The 26,070-nt window shown below is 44.0% G+C and overlaps 2 protein-coding genes across 3 annotated transcripts in view; one reads left to right on the top strand and one right to left on the bottom strand.

Moving 5' to 3' along the window:
• The window catches only part of SLC1A1 (solute carrier family 1 member 1), a 74,921-nt gene extending 50,861 nt beyond the window's left edge, over positions 1-24,060 (bottom strand). For both annotated transcript variants that reach the window (XM_073345246.2, XM_073345247.2), the window contains exon 1: positions 23,851-24,060. In XM_073345246.2, coding sequence (XP_073201347.2) covers positions 23,851-23,941 — 91 coding nt within the window. In that variant the 5' untranslated portion in view covers positions 23,942-24,060. The remainder of the gene's footprint in view (positions 1-23,850) is intronic.
• LOC140912099 (uncharacterized) lies at positions 4,529-9,773 on the top strand. Its single transcript, XM_073346254.2, has 3 exons — positions 4,529-4,834; positions 7,673-8,666; positions 9,253-9,773. The coding sequence occupies exons 2-3, from the start codon at positions 8,084-8,086 to the stop codon at positions 9,771-9,773; spliced, it is 1,104 nt and encodes a 367-aa protein (XP_073202355.1). The 5' UTR covers positions 4,529-4,834; positions 7,673-8,083.
• Positions 24,061-26,070: the final 2,010 nt, after the last annotated feature.

Here is a 26,070-nt window from a genome sequence, read left to right as displayed (position 1 = left end):
CATTTCTCCTGGAGTGGTTCCACTTTCTATAAAATACTTGAATAATCATTGGACAAGAGGGCATGAAAACTGCTCGATAGCCTGGTTCTTAGGGCACTCACCAGGGATGTGGGAGCTCTTGGTTCAATTCCTTGCTCCACTTAATTTTTTAAATAAAAATGGAACAGCTTCAACACCTCTTCCCCAAAATACCCTATAGGCCAATGATTCAGGCACACTTAGGGTTTCCAACCCTCCAGGGTTGAGTTGGAGTCTCCAAGAATGAAAGGATTACGTCATGTGATGAAACCTTCAGGAATATGTCCAGCCAAAATTGGCAACCCTAGGCACGCTCCTGTGAGGTAGGAGACCGAAGTTCAAATCCCCATTCCACATCAGGCAGAAGAAAGAACTGAAGCAAGATCTCCCACAACCCAGGTGAGCACCCTAACTAGTTGGCTAATGGTTATATGATGGGCTCCTCCCCTCCCCCTTTTGTGACTCAAGCCCTTTAAAAATGCACAGGCACAGCACATTTCATTCAACCCAAAATAGACTTTTTTGATTTACTGATTTTTTTTTTTAAATTTCTGGATTGGGTTCAACCAGAATCAATTTCCCCCCCAATATTTTTGGAACTGCCAGCAAACAAAAAAAAAAATCAATTATTTACCGACCCCTAATAGCAGTCGGTGTGATAGGAGAGGGTAACTACCCATCAATTCATCACAAACGAGTCTCCACCACAGAAAGTTGTACAGTGTCCTGGCTCTTGAAGAGGGAACCCTGTGCTTCTCCTATAGCTCTGCCTAATGGAGAGGAAGCAGGAAATGATGTGAAATGATAGCATCTAGAGTTAGCTACACTGCAGAGCTACTTCTATCAAATCTGAGGCCTCTCAAAATCCAGGAGGCATGGGAGCTCTCTAAGTAGGTGATAGTACCTGCCTGCTCTGTGCGGGCATGAACCTCAGAGACTAGGTAAACTGTGATTAGGGAACCCTCTAAATGGTACAGCTGCAAACCAAGTACTTAGATGTGTCTGTCTCATTTGGGGCATCATGTAGGCGTTCACCTGTTTGTTTGGCATAATCTGACTCACCTGTAAAGTATGTCTCTGCATCTTATTATTTATAGCTATTGTTTTTGAAACATTCGCTAGGACTGGTGCATAACATTTGCAGGGAGAGAACTACACTTACAGTGCTTCTTCCCTTTAACCATGGTGTTATCTGGCAAATGACAGAAATTTAGGAATTATTAAAAAAATAAAATAGGTGCCTTGTCAACAAGCTCCTGCTTCCTCAGGACTCAGCTTTGCTGATTAAGCACTAGCACATGGGGGGGCCTTTGTGGAGCTGCATCACTGCAGCCATGTGCCTTCATAACTCCACAGCCAGTCACAGCTAGCTCTCCTGGTGCAACAAAGCAGGGCCAGGGCCTCAGGGTTGCATGGAGGAAACAGCCCCTGCACTTCTTCCAAGCACAAAGACAACAGTTGGGTTTTACGAGGGCTGCCAGCATGCCCCTTTCCCTCGTGGGGCGGGTCATGCCATGCCACACATCCCACCCACCTAACAACAGAACAGCCTTCCCCCCCACATTCCCTATGGCCAGAGCCCCCTTGGACCCGCTATGCTCAGCGCCCCTCCCCCAGACCCTGCCACTAATGCACAGTGCCCTGCACGCCACCACCCCTGTCCGGTGCCCCCCTGCCCACAGCCCCACCACAACTGCCCAGTACTGCACACAGAACCCCCACTCCCTAGTGCCTCAACATACAGATCTTCCCCGCTCCCTCACAGCCCAGCACCCGCCCCAGGTCCCCAGAGATCCACTCCCCCATGCCCTGCCTCCCGGCCACACAATACTCCAGATGTGGCTTCACCAGTGCCGAATAGACGGGAATAATCACTTCCCTTGATCTGCTGGCAGTGCTTCTCCTAACGCAGCCCAATATGCCATTAGTCTTCTTGACAACAAGGGCACACTGTTGACTCATATCCAGCTTCTCATCCACTGTAATCCCCAGGTCCTTTTCTGCAGAACTGCCGCTTAGCCCGTCAGTCCCCAGCCTGTAGCAGTGCATGGGATTCTTCCTTCCTAAGTGCAGGACTCTGCACTTGTCCTTGTTGAGCCTCATCAGATTTCTTTTGGCCCAATCCTCCAATTTGTCTAGGTCACTCTGGACCCTATCCCTACCCTCCAGCATAGCTACCTCTCCCCCAGCTTACTGTCATCCGCAAACTTGCTGAGGGTACAATCCATCCCATCATCCAGATCATTAATGAAGATGTTGAACAAAACTGACCCCAGGACTTAAGTTTCCTGTAAGTGGCGCGGCCATGCAGCAGCATATTTAGCGCTGTGCAGGTGTTCAGGGAACCCACCTGGGGACCTACTGTGGCCGGGGATTGGCCAGGGGAGGGGCGCCCCTCCCCCGGCCCCAACCTAGCCAGGCCCCCAACCTGCCATGGCCGGGGTGCCCGGTCCTGGCAGGGTGGCCCAGCCCAGCCCGGCCCCAGCCACGGCCTGGACTCAGGCGTAGCTCGGGGTGGCACAGACCCAGGAGTGGCCCGGCCTGGACCAGACCCAAGTACAGACAGAGCGGCCCAGCCCAGACCCAGGTGCGGCTGGGGCAGCATGGACCCAGGTGCGACCGGAGCCTGGCCCTAGCCGCAGCCAGGGCAGCGTGGACCCAGGTGCAACTGGAGTGGCCTGGCCCAGCCCCAGGTGCTCCCTGGGCAGCTTGGCCGGGTCGAGCCCCAGACGCGGCCAGGGCAGCCCGGCCCAGCCCGGACCCAGGTGCAGCTGGAGCGCCCCTCCCCTGGCCAGAGCCCAGCCCCGGCCTGGATCTGCTGGGGCCAGGGAAGCGGTGCCTATCCTGCAGCCCCAACCCCGGAGCTGCCATGGTGCGGAGAGGCGCCTCTCTCTCACAGCCCAGGTATTGCTGTGGGAAGAGAGAGCTGGGGGGAGTCCTCTCTCCTCACCGTAGCCCTGGTGCCCCTTCCCACACCCAAACCCCTCATCCCCAGCCCCACCCCAGAGCCCCTGCACCCCAACCCCCACATATCACCTCCATATTGGTGCACATAACAAAATTAATTCCACACATGGGAGGGAAAAATTAATGGGAACACTGCCCAGGACCAAGTTCATTCATGATGTACCTCCACTGAAGTCAATGACTTACATTTTCACTCTTTGTATAGATCAAACACAACCTGAAAATAGAACAAAACAAATGAAGCCCTATAAGTAAAATATCTATAGCCACAAAATAATAAACATTTTGTTTTTATTACAAAATAATTTCAAATATAATCTGAAAAACATGCTTATTTCTCAACAATCAGATCTCCTCGCTTCCCATAATGAGTTAATTTGGATGGCTCAAGATAACAACTCTAGTGACCTCTTGGTTTCAGACCTCTATTTTTGTTGTTCTAAAAATCTGATGTCATTCACTGTGATATTTTTAAAATTTATTTTGGTCATTATTCTTGATTACTAGGACTACATAGCTGATAAATTATAAACCTGGGTCTTCTCAAGACATAATATTTATTCCAGGTTCCAGTCTGCAGGAGACGAGCTTATCAGCTTTGAGTTACTCACCATCTGTCTGTTCTTAGTCTTCTTCCCATCTCACTTTACAGCCTTTCTTTCGAGAATCTCCTCCACTCACATGGCTTCAACTGCTACTTATCCACTATTTTTTTTTTTTAAGCAAATCTACTTGCCCTCTCCTAAGTACAGCAGGGCAAAAATCTTTGACCGAACCATTTTTCAGTGTAAAATGCAGATTTGGTGACACCAAAACATTTTGTGAATTCATATGGGTTTCACCAAATTGTCTGTGTTTCTTAAAAAAATTAAAAAAACACCTCTCCCACAAAATAAAAACATTTTCTTTCTGACAAGTTCTAAATAAGCTGTTTTAATTTTTCACCTGGAAATGGCTTCTTATTTAGAAATCTTTAATGTCATGAAAAAACAATTCAAACATTCAACGCTCAAAATCAAAACAAAATGTTTCATTTGACCCTGAACTGTTTTTTTTAAACCTTTATTCTGGCTATAATAGTTGAGATTGGAAAGGCTGTTTAGTGAGAAACTGAAGATACAAGATAGTGACGTGTAGAGAAACTATTACTCTGCAACTAATCAAGACAACAACGTTGAGAAATCAAAGAGATGACCTAGAAATGGAGTTCTGATTAAGCAGGGTCAGGTTGCTTGTGATTCCTAAAACGTGTGGAGGTCTGAGAAAAGTTTGTTTTGCAATATATTGTGAAAGTGTTAGGGTTGAATAATTTGTAATCTTTGTAAATGGACATGATGTGTTGCACTCTGTCTCTCAAGAAGCTAACAAGTAAGCATGGAATGTGAAACACTTGGAAAGAGGAACAATTTAAAAAAAAATGAATTAGACTCTGCAAATTTTTTATCTGTGTTATAGTTCTGCCCTTCAGCATTAGAAAGCAATTAAAGGCATGGGAACATATGTATTCATCAGATGTGGTATTGCTTGCAAGGGTCAGATGCAAGAATGCTACAGATGCTACAGTGTTTCTGGAAAAGGAAGAGGTAGATGTCATAAAAATAAAAGGACAGGTAAACACCTTTCTGTATACAGTGCAATAAAATCCCTCCTGGCCAGAGGCAGAACCCTTTCACCTGTAAAGAGTTTAGAAGCTAAGATAACCTCACTGGCACCTGACCAAAATGACCAAAGAGGAGAAAAGATACTTTCAAAGCTGGAATATGCGGAGGAACAAAAGGCGTCTGTCTGTCTGTGTGATGCTTTTGCCAGGAACAGATCAGGAATGCAGACTGAGAACTTCTGTAAATTAGTAAGTAATCTAGCTAGAAATGCATTAGATTTCCTTTTGTTCAATGTCTGGTAAAATAAGTTGTGCTGAATGGAATGTATATTCTTGTTTTTGTGTCTTTTTGTAACTTAAGGTTTTGCCTAGAGGGATTCTTTATGTTTTGAATCTGATTACCCTGTAAGGTATTTACCATCCTGATTTTACAGAGGTGATTCTTTTACCTTTTCTTTAATTAAAATTCTTCTTTTAAGAACCTGATTGATTTTTCATTGTTCTTAAGATCCAAGGGTTTGGGTCTGTGGTCACCTGTACAAATTGGTGAGGATTTTTATCAAGCCTTCCCCAGGAAAAGGGGTGGAGGGCTTGAGGGGATATTCTGGGGGAAGACATCTCCAAGTGGGCTCTTTCCCTGTTCTTTGTTTAACACGCTTGGTGGTGGCAGCATAGGGTTCAAGGACAAGGCAAAGTTTGTACCTTGGGGAAGTTTTTAACCTAAGCTGGTAAGAATAAGCTTAGGGGGTCTTTCATGCAGGTCCCCACATCTGTACCCTAGCGTTCAGAGTGGGGAAGGAACCTTGACAGTAGATTAACAATGCAAATACAGTATCTGTGATTAGCCTCAATTGGTGCATTATCTGTGTTTACTGGGGCATATGGACAGAAGGTGTCTTTATATTTTTGTGGAATGGGAAAATAGCACAAGGAGTCCTACAGAGGTTGTTTTAGACAGTCAGTGGGAAATCAGTGGTAGGAAATATTTTACTGATGGTCTTATTGCTTTTCAGGTGGGGCAGGAATGTTCCATCAATTTCAGTGGCTTTATTCCATTTTGGGTTTTATGGCATGGAAAGGCACCTAACAGTCATTCCTTTCAAATCTCCCTCTATTGAAAAATCCTTATAAAGTTCTTAATCTATATGTCCAAATTCCCCATCAGTTTGAACTGTGCACGTTGGTCTAGGCCTGAAGTTTCATGTACAAAATAGGGCTGTCAATTAATTGCAGTTAACTCACGTGATTAACCCAAAAAATTAATGGTGATTAAAAAAATTAATCACGATTAATCACACTGTTAAACAACAGAATACCAACTGAAATTTATTAAATATTTTTGGATGTTTTCTACATTTTCAAATATATTGATTTCAATTACAACACAGAATACAAAGTGTACAGTGCTCACTTTATATTAGTTTTTATTACAAATATTTGCACTGTAAAAATGATATACAAAAGAAAGTATTTTTCAATTTACCTCATACAAGTACTGTAGTGCAATCCCTATTGTGAAAAAGTAACTTAGAAATGTAGATTTTTTTTTGTTACATAACTGCACTCAAAAACAAAACAATGTAAAACTTTAGAGCCTACAGGTCCAAGCAGTCCTACTTCATGTTCAGCCAATCGCTAAGACAAACAGCTTTGTTTACATTTACGGGAGATACTGCTTCCTGCTTCTTATTTACAATATCACCAGAAAGTGAGAACAGACATTTGCATGGCACTTTTGTAGCTGGCACTGCAAGGTATTTACATGCCAGATATGCTAAACATTTGTATGCCCCTTCATGCTTCTACCACCATTCCGGAGGACATGCTTCCATGCTGATGATTTTCGTTAAAAAAATAATGCATTAATTAAATTTGTGACTGAACTCCTTGGGGGAGAATTGTATGTCTCCTGTTCTGTTTTACTTGCAGTCTGACATATATTTCATGTTATAGCAATCTTGGATGATGACCCAGCACATGTTGTTTGATTTATCAACACTGTCACTGCAGATTTGCCAAAACACAAAAAATGCACCAATGTGAGATTTCTAAAAATAGCTACAGCACTCAACCCAAGATTTAAGAATCTGAAGTGCCTTCTAAAATCTGAGAGGGACAAGGTGTGGGGCGTGCTTTCAGAAGTCTTAAGAGAGCAATATTTCAATGCGGAAACTATAGGACCTGAACCACCAAAAAAGAAAATCAGCCTTCTGCTAGTGGCATCTGATTCAAATGATGAAAATGAACATGCATTAGTCAACTCTGTTTGGATCGTTATCGAGCAGAACCCATCATCAGCATGGATGCATGTCCTCTGGAATGGTTGTTGAAACATAAAGGGACATATGAATCTTTAGCGCATCTAGCACATAAATATCTTGCGACACCGGTGACAACAATGCCGTGCGAACTCCTGTTCCCACTTTCAGATGACATTGTTAACAAGAAGTGGGCAGCATTATCTCCTGCAAATGTAAACAAACTTGTTTGTCTGAACAATTGGCTGAAGTAGGACTGAGTGGCTCTAAAGTTTTATATTGTTTTAGTTTTGAATGCAGGGTTTTTTTTGTATATAATTCTACATTTGTAAGTTCAACTTTCATAAAAAAGAGATTGCACTACAGTACTTGTATTAGGTGAATTAAAATATACTATTTCTTATTTTTTACTTGGAAATATTTGTAATCAAAAATAAATATAAAGTGAGCACTGTACACTTTGTATTCTGTGTTGTAATTGAAATCAATATATTTGAAAATGTAGAAAACATCTAAAATATTTAAATAAATGGTATTCTCTTATTAACAGTGTGATTAATTGCGATTAACTTTTTTAATCACTTGACAGCCCTAGTATTCTATTATTATTTAACAGTGCGATTAATCACGTGATTAATTTTTTGAATTGTGCGATTAATTAAGATTAACGCTTGACATCCCTAATTCAAAACCAGTTTACATGAGAGGCGGGGAAACGTTTTGTCAAATGAATGAACAAATCTTGCTTTGAAAAAAAAGTTTCAGAACTTGCTGTCAGACAGCAAAGGAACTGAGTTTAACTTCAATTATCTTTGCTTTTGTTCTGTAGATATATTTCTAGTCTGAGGATGCTTGTCAAACCTCAACACTAGTGTGAAATTTAGCCCTGGTCTACACTAGGACTTTAGGTCTAATTTAGCAGCATTAAATCGATGTAAACCTGCACCCGTCCACACGATGAAGCCCTTTTGTTTCGACTTAAAGGGCTCTTAAAATCGATTTCCTTACTCCACCCCTGACAAGTGGATTAGCGCTTAAATCGGCCTTGCCGGCTCGAATTTGGGGTACTGTGGACACAATTCGATGGTATTGGCCTCCGGGAGCTATCCCAGAGTGCTCCATTGTGACCGCTCTGGACAGCGCTCTCAACTCAGATGCACTGGCCAGGTAGACAGGAAAAGAACCGCGAACTTTTGAATCTCATTTCCTGTTTGGCCAGCGTGGCAAGCTGCAGGTGACCATGCAGAGCTCATCAGCAGAGGTGACCATGATGGAGTCCCAGAATCACAAAAGAGCTCCAGCATGGACCGAACGGGAGGTACGGGATCTGATCGCTGTTTGGGGAGAGGAATCCGTGCTATCAGAACTCCATTCCAGTTTTCGAAATGCCAAAACCTTTGTCAAAATCTCCCAGGGCATGAAGGACAGAGGCCATAACAGGGACCCGAAGCAGTGCCACATGAAACTGAAGGAGCTGAGGCAAACCTACCAGAAAACCAGAGAGGCGAATGGCCGCTCCGGGTCAGAGCCCCAAACATGCCGCTTCTATGATGAGCTGCATGCCATTTTAGGGGGTTCAGCCACCACTACCCCAGCCGTGTTGTTTGACTCCTTCAATGGAGATGGAGGCAATACGGAAGCAGGTTTTGGGGATGAAGAAGATGATGATGATGATGAGGTTGTAGATAGCTCACAGCAAGCAAGCGGAGAAACCGGTTTTCCCGACAGCCAGGAACTGTTTCTCACCCTGGACCTGGAGCCAGTACCCCCCGAATCCACCCAAGGCTGCCTCCTGGACCCAGCAGGCGGAGAAGGGACCTCTGGTGAGTATACCTTTTGAAATACTATACATGGTTTAAAAGCAAGCATGTGAAAGGATTACTTTCCCTGGCATTCGCGGTTCTCCTGGATGTACTCCCAAAGCCTTTGCAAAAGGTTTCTGGGGAGGGCAGCCTTATTGCATCCTTCATGGTAGCACACTTTACCACTCCAGGCCAGTAACACGTACTCGGGAATCACTGTACAACAAAGCATTGCAGTGTATGTTTGCTGGCATTCAAACAACACCGTTCTTTATCTCTCTGTGTTATCCTCAGGAGAGTGAGATATAATTCATGGTCACCTGGTTGAAACAGAGTGCTTTTCTTCAGAGGACACTCAGAAGAGCCCATTCCTGCTGGGCTGTTTGCCTGTGGCTAAACAGAAATGTTCCCCGCTGTTAGCCACAGGGAGGGGGGAAGATTGAGGGGGTAGCCACGCGGTGGGGGGAGGCAAAATGCGACCTTGGAACGAAAGCACATGTGCTATGTACGTAATGTTAACAGCAAGGTTTATCCTGAAAGAGTGTAGCCACTGTTTTATAAAATGTGTCTTTTTAAATACTGCTGTCCCTTTTTTTTTCTCCACCAGCTGCATGTGTTTCAATGATCACAGGATCTTCTCCTTCCCAGAGGCTAGTGAAGCTTAGAAAGAAAAAAAAACGCACTCGCGATGAAATGTTCTCCGAGCTCATGCTGTCCACCCACACTGACAGAGCACAGACGAATGCGTGGAGGCAAATAATGTCAGAGTGCAGGAAAGCACAAAATGACCGGGAGGAGAGGTGGCGGGCTGAAGAGAGTAAGTGGCGGGCTGAAGACAGGGCTGAAGCTCAAATGTGGCGGCAGCGTGATGAGAGGAGGCAGGATTCAATGCTGAGGCTGCTGGAGGACCAAACCAGTATGCTGCAGTGTATGGTTGAGCTGCAGCAAAGGCAGCTGGAGCACAGACTGCCACTACAGCCCCTGTGTAGCCAACCGCCCTCCTCCCCAAGTTCCATAGCCTCCACACCCAGACGCCCAAGAACGCGGTGGGGGGGCCTCCGGCCAACCAGCTACTCCACCACAGAGGATTGCCCAAAAAAAAGAAGGCTGGCATTCAATAAATTTTAAAGTTGTAAACTTTTAAAGTGCTGTGTGGCATTTTCCTTCCCTCCTCCACCACCCCTCCTGGGCTACCTTGGTAGTCATCCCCCTATTTGTGTGATGAATGAATAAAGAATGCATGAATGTGAAGCAACAATGACTTTATTGCCTCTGCAAGTGGTGATCGAAGGGAGGAGGGGAGGGTGGTTAGCTTACAGGGAAGTAGAGTGAACCAAGGGGCGGAGGGTTTCATCAAGGAGAAACAAACAGAACTTTCACACCGTAGCCTGGCCAGTCATGAAACTGGTTTTCAAAGCTTCTCTAATGTGTACCGTGCCCTCCTGTGCTCTTCTAACCGCCCTGGTGTCTGGCTGCGTGTAACCAGCAGCCAGGCGATTTGCCTCAACCTCCCACCCCGCCATAAACGTCTCCCCCTTACTCTCACAGATATTGTGGAGCACACAGCAAGCAGTAATAACAGTGGGAATATTGGTTTAGCTGAGGTCTAAGCGAGTCACTAAACTGCGCCAGCGCGCCTTTAAACGTCCAAATGCACATTCTACCACCATTCTGCACTTGCTCAGCCTGTAGTTGAACAGCTCCTGACTACTGTCCAGGCTGCCTGTGTACGGCTTCATGAGCCATGGCATTAAGGGGTAGGCTGGGTCCCCAAGGATACATATAGGCATTTCAACATCCCCAACAGTTATTTTCTGGTCTGGGAATAAAGTCCCTTCCTGCAGCTTTTGAAACAGACCAGAGTTCCTGAAGATGCGAGCTTCATGTACCTTTCCTGGCCATCCCACGTTGATGTTGGTGAAACGTCCCTTGTGATCCACCAGAGCTTGCAGCACTATTGAAAAGTACCCCTTGCGGTTTATGTACTCGGCGGCTTGGTGCTCCGGTGCCAAGATAGGGATATGGGTTCCGTCTATGGCCCCACCACAGTTAGGGAATCCCATTGCAGCAAAGCCATCCACTATGACCATCCACATTTCCCAGGGTCACTACCCTTGATATCAGCAGATCTTTGATTGCGTGGGCTACTTTCATCACAGCAGCCCCAACAACAGTAGATTTGCCCACTCCAAATTGATTCCCAACTGACCGGTAGCTGTCTGGCGTTGCAAGCTTCCACAGGGCTATCGCCACTTGCTTCTCAACTGTGAGGGCTGCTCTCATCTTGGTATTCATGCGCCTCAGGGCAGGGGAAAGCAAGTCACAAAGTTCCATGAAAGTGCCCTTACACATGCGAAAGTTTCGCAGCCACTGGGAATCGTCCCAGACCTGCAACACTATGCGGTCCCACCAGTCTGTGCTTGTTTCCCGAGCCCAGAATTGGCGTTCCACAGCATGAACCTGCCCCATTAGCACCATGATGCATGCATTGGCAGGGCCCATGCTTTCAGAGAAATCTGTGTCCATGTCCTGATCACTCACGTGACTGCGCTGACGTCGCCTCCTCGCCTGGTATCGCTTTGCCAGGTTCTGGTGCTGCATATACTGGTGGATAATGCATGTGGTGTTTAATGTGCTCCTAATTGCCAAAGTGAGGTGAGCGGCCTCCATGCTTGCCTTGGTATGGCGTCCGCACAGAAAAAAGGCGCGGAATGATTGTCTGCCGTTGCTCTGACGGAGGGAGGGGCGACTGACGACACAGCTTACAGGGTTGGCTTCAGGGAGCTAAAAATCAACAAAGGGGGTGTCTTTACATCAAGGAGTATTTCAGGCAGGACTTCACGGAGGGTTCCAATAAGAAATGGTAAACCTAAGTTATTGTTCTTATTAGAACAAGGAGGTTAGCCTGGCCTCTGATTGATACATGGCTAGATTTACCTCGCTGCACCTTCTCTGTGAGTGACTGCAGTGTGACCTAGAGGAATGAGTCCCCCTAGACGGGGGAGAGGGGAAGCAAATGAATACAGAACAAATCTGGTCTATTTCTTGTTTTGATCCACTCCATCTATCTTTTACATCTTTGGCTGGCAGGAGACGGTGCAGAAGGACTGCATGCCATCCACATCTCATGGCTGCTCGGCAGAAGATGATACAATACGACTGCTAGCCATCCTCATCTCTTGCCTGCCCGGCAGAAGATGGTACAGTATGACTGCTAGAAATCCGTATCGCCTGCCTGCTCACCATAAGACGGTTCAATAGGACTGACTGCAGGACTAAAGAGAATGACCTGGTCAAGTCACTCCAAATTTAGTCCCTGCGCCCATGTCTGTCCAGGCGCTCCCAGCCGACGTGGCCAGGAGCACCTCGGACATGACGATGACGGCTACCAGTCGTACTGTACCATCTGCTGCCACAAGGCAAGGGGTTGCTGCTACTGTGTAGCAATGCTGTACCGCGTCTGCCAGCACCCAGGAGACATAGGGTGACGGTTACCTGAGCAGGCTCCATGCTTGCCGTGGTATGGCGTCTGCACAGGTAACTCAAGAAAAAAGGCGCGAAATGATTGTCTGCCCTTGCTTTCACGGAGGGAGGGAGGGAACGGGGGCCTGACGATATGTACCCAGAACCACCCGCGACAATGTTTTAGCCCCATCAGGCTTTGGGATCTCAACCCAGAATTCCAATGGGCAGCGGAGACTGCGGGATAGCTATCCACAGTGCAATGCTCCAGAAGTCGACTCTAGCCTCGGTACTGTGGAAGCACTCCGCCGAGTTAATGCACTTAATGCACTTAGAGCATTTTCTGTGGGGACACACACACTCGAATATATAAAACCGATTTCTAAAAAAGCGACTTCTATAAATTCGACCTTATTCCGTAGTGTAGACATACTCTTAGAAATAAAGCCATCCACAGTCTGTTTTGTGTCTTAATAGTCAATCCAGAGTCTCTTTTAGAGATGCTGTGTCTTGTAACTCACAACACGGATTCTGTCTTTCTGTGCTACTACGTATAAATGAATTGGATTGAATTGTATGGAGTTTTGGAGAAGGAAAAGGAGACAAGCATCACAGCTGTTTAAAGAGGTACTACTGCGTGTGTGACACTTAGTATCACAGCAGGAAGAAACTGAAACCTCTCATTAAATTTCCAGACTAATCGTTGACTCAGGATGTCTGGTTTGCATTCATTAAAAATTCCAAATTAATAAAAGATGTAATTGAAGATTTAAAGAACGGAAGTGAATATCAGATGTTTAATGGAGAACCAACATTACCATGAACCTATCAGACAGTAATTCACTTGCTTTATCATAATCTCTTTGTTTTGTCCTCATGACAAAAATAGGAACAGTTCAGTTTTCACAAATGTGTTTCCAAAGATGGTTCATCCTTTTTCATTTTTTATGTGCTTCATGCTGTGTTTTGCAAGTGCACAGAAATGGTTCAGGAGAAAAGAGCCACAGCCAAGAAAAGGGGAACCCAGAGATGACGGAACAAGGAAATGGAAATAGGAAACACTGAGGTCTTAATATTTTTTCAGAATAGTGTTTTGTTTTGTTTCCCTTACATCTCTCTGAAGCAGAAAAGTTTCTCAAGCCAAGCCTAAATACTTTACAAATTGCAAATTGTGTCAGAGATTCCAGGCCAAATTTACATCTGAAGCTGCCTGCCCAAAGGAGTCCAGTATGCTCCCTGGGATTGCAGACATGAAGGCTATCTTCCATTTCGAGGGGAAATACCAAGTGTCTATCAAAAGAGGGATGTCATGTTAAGTGTTCTGCTGCTGTCTCTTCCCCCATGTTGCAGTTACTCTCATAGGAACTACACCAGTGGGATCTCCAAGTGTGTTCAGCATTTCTCCAGTTGTATGCTGCTTGCTTTGACATGTAACTGTGAAAAAGTCATCTTATTTCTCAACTCATTTGCTTCCTGTACACATTCAGTCATCTCTGCTCACTTGAGTAGTAAAAATAAATTTGAAGTATTTTTTATTCTTGTTAACCCTGCAGAGTCAATACAGTTAAGAGAAAGTATGATGGAGTCTATCTGTTCTTATGCATCATCAAGAGAACTGCCAATTAAGTTCCCGCTGCGGGTCCAAATTCTTATTCTTTTGCAACCCCAGTGAAGGCAATGTGCTTTGTACAGGTGTCATGGAGGTCAGATTTTGGACTGTAGAATTTTACTACTAGTGCCAAAGTACAAGTCCAGGTGTATGTCTACACTGAAAAAAAAAAGAAAAAAAAAGGTGTTCTTATCTTGGTTAAAATAGCAGTGTTGCCATGTCTTCACTGCTTTTAACTCAGGTTAGCAGCTCGAGTTAAAGCCTGTAGGGGAGCCTGAGGTTGAACTCAAACTACTAACCTAAGTTAAAAGCAGTGAAGACATGGCAACACTGCTATTTTAACACAAATTAAGAACACACTTTTTTTTTTCCAGTTTGCAATGTAGACATGGATCTCCCTGTGCCATTTTTACAGTCAATTTTCAGAGAACAACTCAACTTTAAAGGGTCCAAATATATGAAGATATTCCAAGCTAACAGTTCAATTCCTGTTAGCTGGAAAGAAGGAGGAAAATGGGGGTGGGGGGGTGGGAGGGGAATCTTGTTAAACAGATGCTGACAACAGACAAAAGTCTCACCCACCTTTAAAAATAAAACACGAGAGATTGAGCAGGGATGGAGCAGAAAGGATTTTTCCCGTCCACCAAGACGGCAGTGGCTGGGACAAACCCATGCTCCCCATATTCAAAAACACACACATAGAGCTTTAAAATGTTTTTTAAATAAAGAAAACAGATGACTTAGCTTTAACTTGCCTGTAGCTCCACCCCCAGCATCAGGTCAGGCAGTGAGTTTACTCCAGGTGTAGGAAGCATTCATGGCAGAATGATCCTTTCCCTGGATGGGGCTCTGGGGCCCAAACATAAAAGGCTATTTCTTCATAGTCGATTGCTCCCCTTCCTACCTAGGTGGCCTGCCACTAATTCAGCATCTATGGCCTTCTGGGCTTGCTCAACTCATAAAGCCATGGTTATATTTTACTGCAGCAGGCCCTTCAATGATTAAATACGTAGCACTCCTACTAAATTTTGAAGAAGAGCTCTGTGTAGCTTGAAAGCTTGTCTTTCTTGCCAACAGAAGTTGATCCAATAAAAGGTACTACATCTCACCCATCTTGTCTCTCTATTTAATTAGTGGCATTTGTAAGAAAACCTAGTAGATACAATTACACCCAGAGGCACAGTCTCATGCCCTTGGCAATGAGATTTTCACACTGTGTTTTCTTAACTGAACATGTCCCATGGAAGATTGCCAAACTAGTGTTTTTACTTTGAAGAAAGGCTGTGTTTCTCCTCAAAACCTTAGGTAAACACTTTTTTCCCCTCCAGCATCTGTTTAACAAGATTTCCCCCCTTTTAATGGGGACTCAGGAAATCTGGGTTCATTTCTCAGATCTGCCATAGACTCCTTGTGTAACCTGAAAGTCTGATCTGTAGCTCATTGAAGTCAATGAAAAATCTCCCTTATACTTCAGTGGGCTCTGGGTTAGGTCCCTAATCTATTTGTGCCTCTGTTCCCAATATGTAATATGGGAATAATAGTGTTTCCTTTCTCCACCCATTTGTCTGTCTTGTCTAGGTTGAAAACTTTTCAGGACTGGAAAGATCTTCTACCATGTGTATATACAGCACCCAGCACACTGAGACCCTGATCTTGCTTGGGAGCTCTGGGCACAACGGTAGTAAAAATAAATGATAAAAATATTGATAACAGCAAAGTAAAGGTTGCTCTATAAAGAAATAATCAGAAGTTGTACGCATTCTCAAGTGCCTGTTGACACATTATCATCTTAAAGGACTGAGGTTGAGGAGAGTCTTGCTGACTGGCTAGACACCCCCCATCACTTGCAGCTACAGAGGGGTTAATTTTCTTTTTACCTTTAACCCTTCCCAAATCAAAGTGGAATTTTTGTGCTTCCTATCTCATAAATAAGGCTACGTTTTAGCCACAGGTATTTTTAGTAAAAGCAATGGACAGGTCACAGGCAGTAAACGAAAATTCACAGCCCACAACCTGTCCATGACTTATATACTATATATCCCTAACTAAAACTTGGGATGGGGGGGCCACCGGTGCTGTGGGGGGTAAGTCTGGAGGTGCTGTGGGGGGGTGTCCCGGGACCCCTGCTGGTTTTGGGGAGGAGGTGGGTGGTGGCGCACAGTCCAGGACCCCCTACTGGGGGTGGAGGAAGGTTAGCAGGGCTGGCAGGCTTCCTACTGGGCTCCGCGCAACTGGCGGCCGGCATGTCCCTGCAGCTCCTGGTGGGGTGGGGGAGGGAAGGCCGGGGGGCTCCACACGCTGCCCCTGCCATGAGTTCCGGCCCCACAGCTCCCATTTGCAATGAACCACAGCCAATGGGAGCTGTGGAGGTGGTGCCTCCAGGCAGGGGCAGCATGCAGAGCCCCCTGGCCCCTCTGCCTAGGAGCTGCAGGGTAAGCACTGCCCTGCACCCCAACCCCCAGCCCTGAACCTCCTCCCATACCCAAACTGCCCCAGCAGTAGCTGGTGCAACTGGCTCAGGGGCTGCCTCATCTGCTTGGGCAGCCCCGGTGCCAGCTGCACTGGCTGCTGCAGAAGTCACAGAGGTCATGGAAAGTCGTGGAATCCATGACCTCTGTGACAGACACAGAGCCATACTCATAAATGAGTTGGTGAAGTTACACAGCTACTCTAAAAGTAAACTTCCTCATTGTAATACTTCCTTCCTTTATTAGATACAGCGTTTCTCGACCTTTTTGATACCAGGGACTGCCTTGCTGCCTTCCTAAACTGTGTCAGGAAGATCTCAGGACAAAATATGTATGCCTACAAAGAGTGACTAATTGGCCAACGGAAAATGGAGGTTTAATAAGTGATGTGAAACCACACCATCTATTTAGTAATCTTATCCCTGAAAGATGAGGTCTCATCATCATCATTATCCCACAGATTATCCCTTGTCTGACTCTGTCTGTTATTAAGGGTTCCTGACACTTCTCAGTATAAGGCCCTATTTTCAGTTGCTTATAACTTTGCCAAATTTTAACTGTTAATGTTGTAATTTTCCATGTCAGGTAGCTGAGGACTCACTTCTGCAACTGAAGACAATGGGAGCTATGCTTTGATTATACAAAGTGCTATATAATGCTAAGTACTCTGCAAAACTGAGTCCTAAGGTTCTTAAATTGAGCACCCACAATTTAACCTCCGTGCATCAGTTGTCCATCTGTAAAATTGGGATAATATCACCCCTTATCTCATTGCGGTGTGAAAATAAAGTAATGTCTGTGAAACACTGAGATACTACAATCAGCGCTATGGAATAACCCATGAGAAAATTATTAATTCTGCCTTCAGAGCAGGGTTTGAATACTGTAAATAAGTATGTACTGTAAATAAGTATGTACTGTAAATAAGCGAAGGGGTCAGACATTATTCAATGAAAAGACAATAACATATTGACTCTCTACTCATTAAGAACTTACCATCCATCCTGTGCACTGAATGAGACAGGGGTCCAGGGGAAATAGTAATAAGTTATTGTGTAATTAAAGACTGTAGCACAATGCATACACACAAGGAGGCCAAATTAAAGTTGCACAAGCAGCTTTACTTCTGGCACTTCCTAATTGCTGAGTGCTTGATTTTTCAGCCTTACTGTTCTTTTATTGTATTTTTGTACTATATCAGACAGACATATGTCAGTACTATGAAATATAAAATAATCATATTTTAATTTTAGACTAAATAGTGGGAAATGGTGAATTTGGGCCTATGATACTACTGAAGTGATACTGTAAAAAACAGAAATGGGGCTCCTGTAGTTTGTATAATAATTTAAATCCTGAGCAGGAATTATAGCTCTGCAATTCATTAATTAGATTGTTTTTATTTACTCCAATGTCTCTTCTCCTAGCACATACCCTCCTCCCAGGAGATGAAGGTGGGAAAACAGACATGGCACTAGTGATGTAATGCTTCCCATAAAGAGATTGGACAAGCTAAGACTCTGATCTCATGCTCATTGAAATCAATGACCAAATTCCCATTAGCTTCAATGGTGCAGGATCAGGCCTTCAATGAGCTCATTTCTCTCCTGCCTCCAGCATGGAGACGCCTTTCAGGCTACATGAACTAAGGATTCTCAATCTAGTTTTCTTTGTTTTTTCCCCTCTGACAGGATTCCATGGTTCTGGCTAACAAGTGCTCTGCAGAGAAGCATGTCTTCTTCTCTCTGCACTCGTCCCTGCTCCCATGGCGATTGACTCAACCTTCTCTCCCCATCAATTATATTCTCCCTTATCATGCTGCCTTCCCCTCCTCCGCTTCCTCAACTCTTGTCCCGCTTCCCCTTCCCATTTTCTGTCTCTTTCCCATTGCTGTGCCTCCCTAGCCACCATGGACAGCTCCTGTTACTTCCCTAAACCCTACCACACCCCATTCCCAGCTCTTCTTTAACCCCTGCCATGTGTTTTGGCCTTCTTTGATCATCACCTTTCCTCACATGTGGTGACAGTAAGAAAATGTTAACTATTTAGTGGCCATCACTGTAGTCTGAGTTCTGTTTGGGAATTCAGGAAGTAGTCTAAGTGAATAGGCAGATGTAGCCTGGAGAAAAGAAGGGAGTTAATGGCAGAGTACAGAAACACTATTCCCCACCTCTTACAAATGCAGTGGTTACAGTCATTTTGGTAAATGGGATAGCACACTGACCATGGAAAGGGAATCTTGCCATCCACAGTCCTGTCGACAGGCAGCACTGTCAATATAGTGATCATATTTTAAAAATCTGCTTGGCCATGTTCCATATAATGTTACAGTTTGAGAAGTGAAAGGATTTTTAACAGTGACTTCCATCATGGATGCTCTTTGTTTACTTTTGATTTTCTCTAGGGTTAGAGAATGAAAATAGTCTGGTCATTTTCTTTTATAGGTTCTTTCGCTATTGGCCTTCAGTTCTGTAAAATCTTATTTACAAAATCTACATTTGGGACAAATTTGACCTGTCAATGTTGCTTTGATTCTTAAGCAGATGTACAATTTGGAGGGGGTGAGTGGGACAGTTGCTTGTTTAAAAGTCCTCCAAACAAAATGACTGCATTCTCTTTAGTTAATATGCTTGGTGCCTCTCTTTATTTAGTGTATGTTGCAGGAGATGGTGGGGGTGGAGGGGAAGGGCTGTTTTTCACTCTCAAGTTCAGGAGTGAATTAGAACAGATTGCCTTTTTTTCTTGGTTAGTTAAATAACTAAATATATAATGTCAGGTGCCCAAACACAAGTGAGCTGTAGCTCACAAAAGCTCATGCTCAAATAAATTGGTTAGTCTCTAAGGTGCCACAAGTACTCCTTTTCTTTCTATAAATAAAATTGTAGTGTTCTAGGTTAACTTGCTTACCTACATCTTTGTGTAGCCTTGCAATTAGACAACACAAATGACCATGAGGTTGCACTATTGACAACTGCTTACCCTGGCAAAGAAATATGAAATGCTAAAATGGAGAGAGGATATCTGACCTGCATTAACTCTTTGGTTCACCTACAGAAACAAACTAAAAATTTCTGTGAACTTTCTTTTGAATTTATAAATGAATTCACTTTGGCCAGTCTTGTGCTCTTTCCTTGAACATTTGCATTTTACACACACAAATTTTTGTTGAAAGGAAATTTCAAAGTCACAAGCATGACACTCAGAGAGACAGTTCAGTCCCTTCTCTGCTCTTGCCCTTTGCTCAGTCTGGATTGTAAAGCTGTAAGCCAGTCCAGAAAATGTATTCTTTCTAAATAATCACTTCAGTCTGTTGTTTTAATTCAAAGGGTCATTTTCAAATAAAAACTAAAACATAAAAAATCCAACCAAAATTGTTCCAAAAAGTTCTTCTACTTGAAATATCTGAAAAATTACAGCATGTTGTCCATGTTATTTCACTGAATGCACACAGTATTTCTAAGAAACTAAGAACAAACAGTTCTGAACAGAAATCCTTTTTTAAAAAAATCCTTATTCTTACTCTTCAGTTAATGCAGATGGATGTACCCACACACAAAACAACATCAGGCTTACAAAATACTTTTTGCATAAATCTTAAACCACAGATCATAAATCTGTTTTCAGATTGTAAAAAAAATTTTAAAAAAATTCCAAAGTACATAAGATGGGTTCTTAAAAATGAAAAATGTTATTCATATGAAAAGATGAATAGCTCAGGCACATAATTAAATGCTTCCCATATTATATTACAAGTGTGCAGAAGAAAATCCCACCAGAATCTTGAACCTTTCTTGTTTTTGTTTTTAATCTCCAGAGATGAGTATGATATTGTTCTCTAGCTTACTTATCTTCCTTAGTTATGATGGGCAAAAGCTATATCAAACCACCATAAATGCTAGAGCATCTGAGCCTTCCCCAAATAGTTTAACAATTTAAACATTCTTTTGAGTAATTTGCAGTATTCTTCGTATCCATCCCTTACCATATATATAGTTTTCTATAAAAGCCGGGTATTTTTTCAATCATCAGAATGATCTCTGAATTATATTCTCTTCCTCTCTATGGGATGTTATACTCCTCCTACAAACTAACCATCTTCATAAAGAAAAAAGCTATTTCCTAACTAAATTGTGTGCTCTAGAATGCACAAAATCAGTATGTATGCTAATTTAATTAAGAAGGGCTTACAATTCTGAGACTTATGGAGTTTTGGTATATTGCAGAGGTTCTCAAACTGGGGGTCGGGACCCCTGAGGGGGCCATGAGATTATTACTTGGGGGGGAGGGTTGCGAGCTGTCAGCCTTCACCCCCAAACCCTGCTTTGCCTCCAGCATTTATAATGGTGTTAAATATATAAAAATGTGTTTTTAATTTATTAGGAGGGTTGCACTCAGAGGCTTGCTATGTGAAATGAATCACCAGTAAAAAAAGTTTGAGAACCACTGGTATATTGCAAACACTTCTCAGGCTGTAATAAGGAAATGACATTTTATTTCGACATGTAATTAAATTAAATTGTTCTGAAAAAGGTTTTATTGATGTTGTGGTATATAAGTTATACCACCACTGAGAAACAGTAGAAATATAGGAGATAACATGCAGCTTGTTGCAATAGGCAACTTTGTTCCTGAAGATTAAGATAGCTTTATCTCAAGCTGATTTACTCTGTTAATATTGTGTCATTTTGTAACTAATCAAAAAAACATACTAAGGTTCCAGTTTGTTGATTTTCAAAGGCACATAGGGCACTTGCATTCCCATCCTCTATTTGTAATTTGAAAGTCTTCCCCATAATTCCGACGTCACTCAACCTCAATGTTTTGGCACCCCATTCAACTCTTGCACTGTATAACTCCCCTTGGAGTTAGCAGGCATTTTGCTTACCTAGGGTTGCAGTCAGGCCATAAATTTCAGTTCTGTTTGTTGAAGCTAATGTGAAAATGAATATTGTTTAACAAATTTATTTGAGCATAAGCTTTCGTGAGCTACAGCTCACTTCATCGGATGCATTTCCACTGAATGAAGTGAGCTATGGCTCATGAAAGCTTATGCTCAAATAAATTGGTTAGTCTCTAAGGTGCCACAAGTACTACTTTTCTTTTTGCGAATACAGACTAAAACAGCTGCTATTCTGAAACCTGAATATTGTTCGGTAGCATTTCTATAGTTAGGAAATAACAAGTCCAGTTCATGAAAAACACATCTGAGAACAACAACTGTGTATGGATAATAATAAAAATAATAAATAGTGGTGGTGTATGTAGTCCTTGAGGGCCAGATTTTCAAAAGAGCTCAGCATCCAGTGTAATGACCTCTTTTCAAAATCTGGCCATTTATTGTGATGCCTAACTGAGCACAGCTATTTTGAAAATCTAGCCCTTAGATGACAACACACACACACACACACAAATATGCATGAGGACATAAACTGATTTTACTTCCAGATTATAGTATGGGGAGAGTTACAAAATAATAATAATCATCTCCCCCCCCAAAACACACACACACACTTCAAATCATTTAGTAATTAATCTGAAAAAAACAAAAAATGTCTAAAGGCAAATGTAAGTAACAAAACAATGGAAGCAACATATCCGTGTAGGAGCAAAAAAGTAAAGGATGCTGTCCTCATCTAAAAAGTCATAAAATAATAACCAGAAGAAAACAGGCAGGAGATATGCCAGTGACAAATATTATATTTCATGCAAAAATATCTTTAAATGTGTCATCCAAAACTTGAATAACCACCCTTTCAGCCACTCTGGTCACATTCTCTGATTTGCAGAAATTTGTGCCATTTTTCCTCAGGGGGAAAAAAAATTATTATCCATCCCTAAAATATTGAAATCCATTTGAAACCACTTTACAGGGCACTAGATGGCACATTGGATTGGTAACAAAAAGCAGAATTTTTTACTGCAGGATGTTGGCACAAACTAAGCATCAGAGATTACCAAAAGTTCAGTGGCCTGTAACCTGGATAGGCAGATGTCCAAATACAAAAAACACCACCACTGCATCTTTGTTGACAGCCTCCGCCTACAGGCCTAACACTGAATGGCCATTGAGAATGAACTCCCCTCTTTATCTATAGGAGGTCTCTCTTGTCAGATTTGAGGCAAGCTGACAAGTCTGTATGCTGAAGCTGCTTGCAGTGTGTTGCACCTGTGGTGTGGATACACAAATGACTTCAATTTTGTAGGGTTTATCAGTCTGATACCACTAATGAGCATTACAGTCCCATGATATTTTAAACCCCCATTGATACAGAAGTCTGCAGATTTTTCCTGTCAGATTGAAAAAAATTCAGAGGCCTATTATTAATTATATTTTTATTCAAAGTTTGTGGCATAAATATTGGAGACTGTGATGAAGTAACAGAAAAGGCTGTGGGGGGGAAGGGAGATAAGTATGCTATCAAATTAGGACTGTCCATAATACTACTTCTCCCCCACAATTCTATTTCTAATTGTGGCTATAACAGCAATTGGTTTATTTAATTTGCATAAAACTTCTATTTTTAACAAGCAGAACAGCAAAGTTCAAGCTGTGGTTTTATTTTATAGTGTAATGATTATATTCTGTCATTAACACTGAAAACCAGTTTAACCAATAAGAAAGCCAATATGTAGGAACAGAAAAATGTTTATTCAGTCTAACATCAATTTGTCTCAAATTATTATTATTTTAAGTTTCTGGCATTAATAGGTGTTAATATTTTATTAGAAGTGCATTGGCTACATAAGAGTAATTTACACTTCTAACAATCCACCATACAGTCTGTCAAGTAAATGAGATGGCAAATTAATTATTTAGCAAATCCCGGCAGGAAAAAACCACTGAGGGTCTTCTATTTATTTATTTTACAGTGAGGCAAGTCGCAGCTGAAAGAGAGCCTGCCTACATGAGATTGAAGTGTCTGCCCCTGTAAATAATTACAGTGAAAGAACTCTCCATCTTGGAGAAGGGGGTGGGGGGGACATTATCCCTGATATATGTCAGGATGGCGAATTAAAGCACAAATGTGTCGATGCCAGACATTCAGGGGGACTTTTAGAGCCTTGATCTTCCATTCCTTGTGTACCCACAGCTCCCTTGATTTTACTAGTAGCTTTCTGGTGCATAAGGAACGCAGGATAGGGCCCCTTGGTAGGCAGCGCTATAGAAATGCATCCTTGTCATTACCGGCATTCCAGCACCGGCCCGCCCACACACACTCCCCGTGTGAACGTAAAATACGGTAATCGGATTGCTGCGCTGCGAGATGGTAACATTCATCACCATCATCACAAACGTGCCGCTGCCTGGCTAAACTAGGATGCTGATTCTCCTGCTGCTGTTTCCACGGAGACATGCTCCAGAAAGCCCCAAAGGGAGACACTTGGGGCGGGGGGAGAGGAATCGGATGGCTGCGTGGATGGGGGATTGTTAGACAGAGCGGCTCTTTATCCGCCACCCCAAATTTGGAAGACCACGATTAAGAGCAGGCCTGAGCCACGAGACAGAGGAGGACTAGATGGAGGGAGAGGTGGGGCTGGGGTCCCTGCTGCTGGGCCGCGGAAATCACCCTGCTGCCTGCCCGCCCGGCTGGGAGCAGCATCCTCCCTGTCCCAGCCCCGGAGGATGCCGCAGCTCCCCCAGCCCCGGCTGCCCGGCCCCACTCACCCAGCACCACGGCGCAGACCGTGCTGAGCAGCAGCCAGTTGTTCCTCAGGAAGCGCTGGCAGTCGCAGCCCCTCCTGCCTTTCCTCGCCATCGCGGCGGCACCGGCTGAGCTGCGGCGGGGTGTGCGCGCTGCGCGGGGCTCGGCGGCGGCTGCACTGGGCGAGCTGCTGCGCTGGGAGCTCGGCGCCGCCTCCTCCTGCCGCTGCCGCTGCCGCTCCGCCCGCGTGGCTGCTGCCGCTGCGGCCGCGCTCTGCGACTCCCCGGCGCGGGAGGAGGGAGCGTGGGGCGGAGGCAAGAGACAGACACACCTGGCCGCGCTCCCGCCTCGCCAGCCCTGCACGCAGGCGCCCCCTGGCAGGAGGCGGGGAGGCTACTGGGCGCGGCGGCTCTGCTGCCTCTCCCGCCGGGGGGCGCTCCTCGCTCCGACGCAGCCTGCGCCTCTCCCAGCTGCTGGCAAAGGAGGCCCTGTGTCATTCTCCCCCGAGGGGCAAACTGGGGGGCCTGCCCAAGGTCACACAGCCCAAGCGCCCACCGGGGACAGCCCCTCCGCCTCTGGGACAGCTGCCAGCTGTAAGTTATACAGACTGGCCGGAGAAGTTGGGGGCACCCAGGGAAGTTCTCTGGTGTCCCATCCCCCCAGCCTCTCCTCCTCTGCTCACAAATCTCTCCACGTCTCTTCCCCCACCCCTTCCAGACCTCTCAACCCCCTTCCACCCCTGGCCTTTACACCTGCATTGGCTTTCTGGGGAAGAAAAATAGGGACATGTCTTAAAGGCCGTGTCAGTGAGCTGGACTAGGGGAAAATAGTAAACATTTTCCTAAAGCTGGCTTGTCCTGTCTAAGGATAGGTCTGCACTGCCATTAGTCACATGTGCTGGCCTTTGCCAGCTGACTGTTGACTCCAGCTCCTGGCACTGGGCTAAGGAGCTGTTTAATTGCCGTGTAGATGTTCAGGAGCCTGGACTTTAGGATCCTGGGATGGTCCCAGAGCTCGGACTCCAGCCCAAGCCCTAACTCTACACTGTAATTAAAGCATGGGCCAGCCATGGGTGTCTAATTGCAGTGTAGATATAACCCAAGAGTCTGACCCAGCCTAGTGACACACAGTGATTACGTGAGTGTTGGCTGTAGAGCACTTCTGGTGACCAAGTGGTCAACAAAGTGCAGTACTACTACATCCATCCATAGGGAACAATCAGTTACACCAGGAGTGAAGGTAAAGGAAAACCCCCACCCACTCAAAGACTGCTGTATTTATATATTGCACTCCATTACCAATGGCAAGCTTAGCTCTAGCAACTCCTGCCTGCAGTTGTCTGCAGTGGAGGCACTGGCGGCAGAGAGAGGAGTGTGCCACACCCACGCAAAGTTATTGTGTATACTGGACATGCAAAATATGAGCAGTCTTTGAGTGGGTGGGGGTTTTCCTTTACAATGGGTGCGGGTTTTCCTTTACCTTCACTCCTGGTGTAACTTGTTCTTACCTATGGAATGCTTCACTAAGTAAGGAAGCTTTCCAAATGTGGTGAAATACTCTGCTCCATCATTTGTGTCAGAAAAAGTTGGGGAGAAGAGAAGGGAAAAGAAAGAGCCATAGGACTTTCTACTGGGATTTTATCCTAGTAAGTTTAAAAATTAGAAGTCTGAAGAAATATTATTCACTTTCTCATGTGATATGTTGACACTGTAATAGAAAAAAGGGCAAAATATTCTGTGTTGTAAGCATGATTATTGCATGTACTAATACGATCACATGTCTAGTGGGACTATGGGAAGGCTTCCTCTAATATATGTTTGTAAATATATTGGTTCTGGCTTGTTTTTCCAATTTTGTTTAAGTCAGTTGGCAAGTATAGGAAAGACGGTGGATGCTACCATCAAGCCGAATCTTCTAATGATTCAACTGTAGTGGTGCAGAATGTGAGGTGGCAAATTACTACTATTCTTGTTATTTGTTTAAATTAGACATTGTAACTTACAAACTTTTCCAGTATAAATTTTGGAAGATTTGCTACTCCCAGGCAGAACAGATTAATGATTATGTGGGAGAACTAGTTGGAAGGCAGAAAACTTAGGGTTTTTTGGGGGGAAATCTGTTTTATCATCTATTTAATTTAGATGGAAATTTCGCAACTAACTTTATTGCAGGTTCATCATTCAAAACGAAATAGATGAATAAGTATCATGTTAGTTTAATTAAAAATAAAAAAGTTTATAGAC

This window comes from Lepidochelys kempii, chromosome 5 (assembly GCF_965140285.1).
Source record: "Lepidochelys kempii isolate rLepKem1 chromosome 5, rLepKem1.hap1, whole genome shotgun sequence".
Lineage (NCBI taxonomy): Eukaryota > Metazoa > Chordata > Testudines > Cheloniidae > Lepidochelys > Lepidochelys kempii.
This window is presented reverse-complemented; position numbering and strand designations above follow the sequence as displayed.

Bases quoted from the DNA above. Each gene is read 5' to 3' on its own strand.
- LOC140912099 (XM_073346254.2), top strand. From the start codon at position 8,084: ATGCAGAGCTCATCAGCAGAGGTGACCATGATGGAGTCCCAGAATCAC. The intron at 8,667-9,252 runs GTGAGTATACCT...TTTCTCCACCAG, and splicing joins AGGCGGAGAAGGGACCTCTG to CTGCATGTGTTTCAATGATC.